Source organism: Rutidosis leptorrhynchoides, chromosome 9, assembly GCF_046630445.1.
Source record: "Rutidosis leptorrhynchoides isolate AG116_Rl617_1_P2 chromosome 9, CSIRO_AGI_Rlap_v1, whole genome shotgun sequence".
Taxonomy (NCBI): Eukaryota; Viridiplantae; Streptophyta; class Magnoliopsida; order Asterales; family Asteraceae; genus Rutidosis; species Rutidosis leptorrhynchoides.
In genome coordinates, this window is record NC_092341.1 from 101,951,618 (window position 1) to 101,955,525 (window position 3,908).

A 3,908-nucleotide genomic window follows, 5' to 3' on the forward strand; every position below is an offset into this window, starting at 1 on the left:
ATATCAATATCAAATATCAATTATTTATATCAATAATAGATAAGAACTATGTTGTAGTGTGAAAAACAATGAGCAAGTTATTCATGTCCTAGTATTTTTTCTGTTCAAACTTTCAAAATGCATAACTTTTACTTTAGGATTTTTTAACGACATCAAAATCGACCAATCGAGTAGTTAACTTTCCCAACAATTTACTTTTCTGGTACTAGTATTATTTTTAAATTGAACCTTGTAGAAAATTGAAACATGGCCTGGAGCGGCCCAAACAAGCCCCACCCAGCCCATTCCAGCGCAGCCCGTTTGAATTGGCTTTCAAATCCAGATAGTACACTCTATCATGTATTCACTCAAGTTCCATTTTCTAAAATCTAATTACTAATTTGTAAATTAGTAATAATCCCTTGTTTTGTGTTATAAAAAATCACGCACAGATTCAATTGATTAACAATCTGCTCATCGTAATTTTAGTGTCTGCAGAAGCCGCTATCGATCGATTAACAATGTCTACTACAGTCTCACCTATTGCCGCCGATACGTACAAACTAGGGTTTATAGGAGCTGGCAAAATGGCCGAGAGTATCGCACGAGGTGTCGTTAAATCCGGTGTTCTTCCAGCTTCTCGCATTCAAACTGCTCATAAAGGTGCTCGTCGTGCCGCTTTTGAATCGTTTGGCGTCGATGTTGCCCTAAATAATAATCAGGTTTCAATCTACTACTACTACTAATTTCTATTGCTAGTGCATTCGTTGATATTATGAATCATGTTCGATTCAGTATATTTGTAAGTGAATTGAAGTTACCGTTTGTTCTATATGATCAGATAAACAAAGCATTTAGCTTATTTTAAAGTTTAACTATTCTTTGGCATGAAATTTTTGCATTTTTTTTAAGTTAAAGTAAAATGATTTATTAGGCCTGTGAATTAACATAAGGAACATGTTAACGAACGGTTAATGATCAGGTAACAGAATGAAAAATTGTGGTCATTTTCATTTATTAAGAAAAGTAGATCGGTCGTTAATTAGTTAACATTTTCTGTATTTGATCATTTGAAATGCATAGATTATATGTTGTGTTTATTAGTATTTAAACCATCACAAGATAGCCCTGTGGTTGGGCCCCTACAGTGGCGGAATATAGTATACTCCGGACGGGGTATTCGCCCCACCTAGATTTAATGGAAAAAAAGTTTACACTAAAAATGAAAAATTTACTAAAAAATAAGTTTTTTTTTTAGTGTTTACCCCTGCTAAAAATGAAAAATTTATTAAAGTTTTACACCCGCCCCATCTGTACCCGGGTTCAAGTTCCGCCACTGGGCCCCTAGTTCCTTGCAAGAGGTGTCAGGTTCGAATTCCGCCTAGGACGAATATTTTGTGGTGGCCAGGGAAGGGTTGGAAACAACCAAAGAGTAATCCTGTTGGGTTGCGTACATCAGAGTATGGGGTCGGAATACTCGCCCTCCCGGGTAGCCCGAACTGAGAAAACCTTCTACCTTTTTTTTTGTTTATTAGTATTTATTAATTCAGTAGTTTCTAATTGCATCTTTTTGTTTCAGGTTGTTGAGAACTGTGATGTGGTGATATTCTCCGTGAAGCCACAAGTTGGTACTTCCTTATGCCTATAACAGTATTACTGATCAATGATAACTTCATATAAGCATTTTTATGTTTATGTATCTTTGTATCGAGATTTCAATGAATGTCGAAAGGAGTTGCTAAATATGTAACATTTTTTCTTAGTCCTTGTGGAACTACAGATCTTGCCAAAATCGATTTTTCTTTAGTTAAATTTTGCATCTTATGTTTGTTGCTGCAGTTAAAGATGCTATCTTGCAGCTAAGACCAGTTCTATCTGAGAAAAAGCTTCTGGTATCAGTAGTTGCTGGTGTCAAATTGAAAGACCTTCAGGTTTGGCAAAAAAAAATCTGTATCTTCTGATGTCACTATCTTTGAAACTGTTATCATGTAATTGTTGATTATATAATTGTTGTTACTATATGTATACTAATTACTAACTGATTTTTGTATCGAGCATAGCATATGGATCTTCTGATTTATTCTTGCATTTAATCTGCATATTTGTTTGTAAAAAATTCCAGAATGAATTGTTATTGGATTTGAAGGCTTATAGCATGATCTGTTATTAAATCTACCATGTATACATATTTTATGGTAGTGCGTTTTTGATGATACAGAAGTGTGCTGGTCATGATCGCTTCATCAGGGTTATGCCTAATACCCCTTCCGCTGTAGGCGAAGGAGCATCTGGTATAAGTTTTTCGAATAATGCTTTTTAAGAATTGATAGTTTGATTGGTACTGATCTTGTCACTTGTTTATGTAGTGTGTGACTTATATAAAATCGATTCTTTTGTTTATTCTGTCAAATATGAACTAACTATTATGAGACCAACAACCTTTCTTAGTAAGATGTTTATATTGGAACTAAACCTAGCGTTTGCTTCTTATATTACTTTAATTCATTTATAAGTGCTGTTTGTTGGTTAATACATAGTGGTTGTTAAAGTTACTAAGTATGCAAACGTACACATCATTAATGCCAACGCTATTAAGTCAACGTGTCTATAACATACCATCCTGAGGAAAGGCATACGGATTAACTAGGTTTGTTGCTTTTTATTTTGGTTTCCTTGATAACCTTGCGTATTTTATGCACAAAATTTCATATAATATTCAAGAACTTGCCTCGGCGGGATTGGGTAATGTTGTTGTTGATGTTGATGTACATGTCGGTTTCTTTTCTAAAATATGGTGAGATATGTTTGCAGTTATGAGCCTGGGAACCGGTGCAACACAAGAAGATGGTGAAATTATCGCTAAGTTATTTGGAGCAGTGGGTAAGATCTGGAAAGCTGATGAGAAATTGTTCGATGCAGTCACTGGTTTGAGGTATGTATGTATCCTTTCGTTCAATATTTAAAACATAACATAATTTGTGTGTAACAATATTATTGATAACAACGTTAAAATCATTAAAGGAGATGAGGACAGAAAAGTTTTAGATAAAAAATAATGTATGAATTAGGTGAAAATTAATGTTTGCCACATATACTTGACTCTATTCAGTATTTGAACTTGTTTTTTGTTCTTATAAGAATTCAGTGGGAGCGGGCCAGCATATATATTCTTGTTAATCGAAGCATTGGCTGATGGAGGTGTAGCTGCAGGTCTACCGCGTGAACTTGCACTTGGTTTAGCCTCTCAAACCGTAAGTTTTTGCTATTTACCATTCAATCATAATTTGTAAAGATCGATCTAAAAAGTGAATTTGGTGGTTTAGGTTCTGGGAGCAGCGTCTATGGCTACCCAGACTGGGAAGCATCCAGGTCAGCTTAAAGATGATGTTACTTCGCCTGGTGGGACCACCATTGCCGGGGTTCATGAACTAGAGAAGTCTGGATTTCGTGGAATATTAATGAATGCGGTTGTTGCTGCTGCAAAGCGTAGCCGCGAGCTTTCCCAGAATTAGTTTTTGGTTGGTTCTACAAACATGTATTAGTAGTTTAAGAATGTGGACTGGTTTCTATTTATAGCAGTTGAATAAATAATGTCGCCAATTGGCTGACTGTATTTGTCAATTTTGAGCACGTTTGCGGAGTTACCTGTTGTCGAAGATTATTAAGATATGTTTGCGGAGTTGCTCATTTTTTGTTCTGTAAGCTGCGGTTTGGCTAAGGAGCCTTGCTAGTAATCTGCATTTGGTAAATCGAATCAACCAAACTTATAACCGAAGTTTGACAGGGTTTGACATTCTACAGGGTTTAGGGTTATATGGCTCATGACATAAAGTAAGGCTTAGCAGAAAAGAAAACCGACTAATCAAATTATAACCGTTCGAAACAAAATTGAACTAACCAAACTGGACAGATAATTGCGAGTTTGGTTC

At 35.5% G+C, this 3,908-nt stretch overlaps 1 protein-coding gene across 1 annotated transcript; it reads left to right on the plus strand.

Annotated features, from left to right (window-relative positions):
- The first annotated feature begins 395 nt into the window (after positions 1 to 395).
- LOC139866853 (pyrroline-5-carboxylate reductase-like) lies at positions 396 to 3,609 on the plus strand. Its single transcript, XM_071855144.1, has 7 exons — positions 396 to 701; positions 1,559 to 1,607; positions 1,819 to 1,910; positions 2,198 to 2,270; positions 2,791 to 2,911; positions 3,125 to 3,230; positions 3,303 to 3,609. Exons 1-7 carry the CDS (start codon positions 501 to 503, stop codon positions 3,489 to 3,491), a joined length of 831 nt encoding a protein of 276 aa, XP_071711245.1. The 5' UTR covers positions 396 to 500; the 3' UTR covers positions 3,492 to 3,609.
- The last annotated feature ends 299 nt before the right edge of the window (positions 3,610 to 3,908 follow it).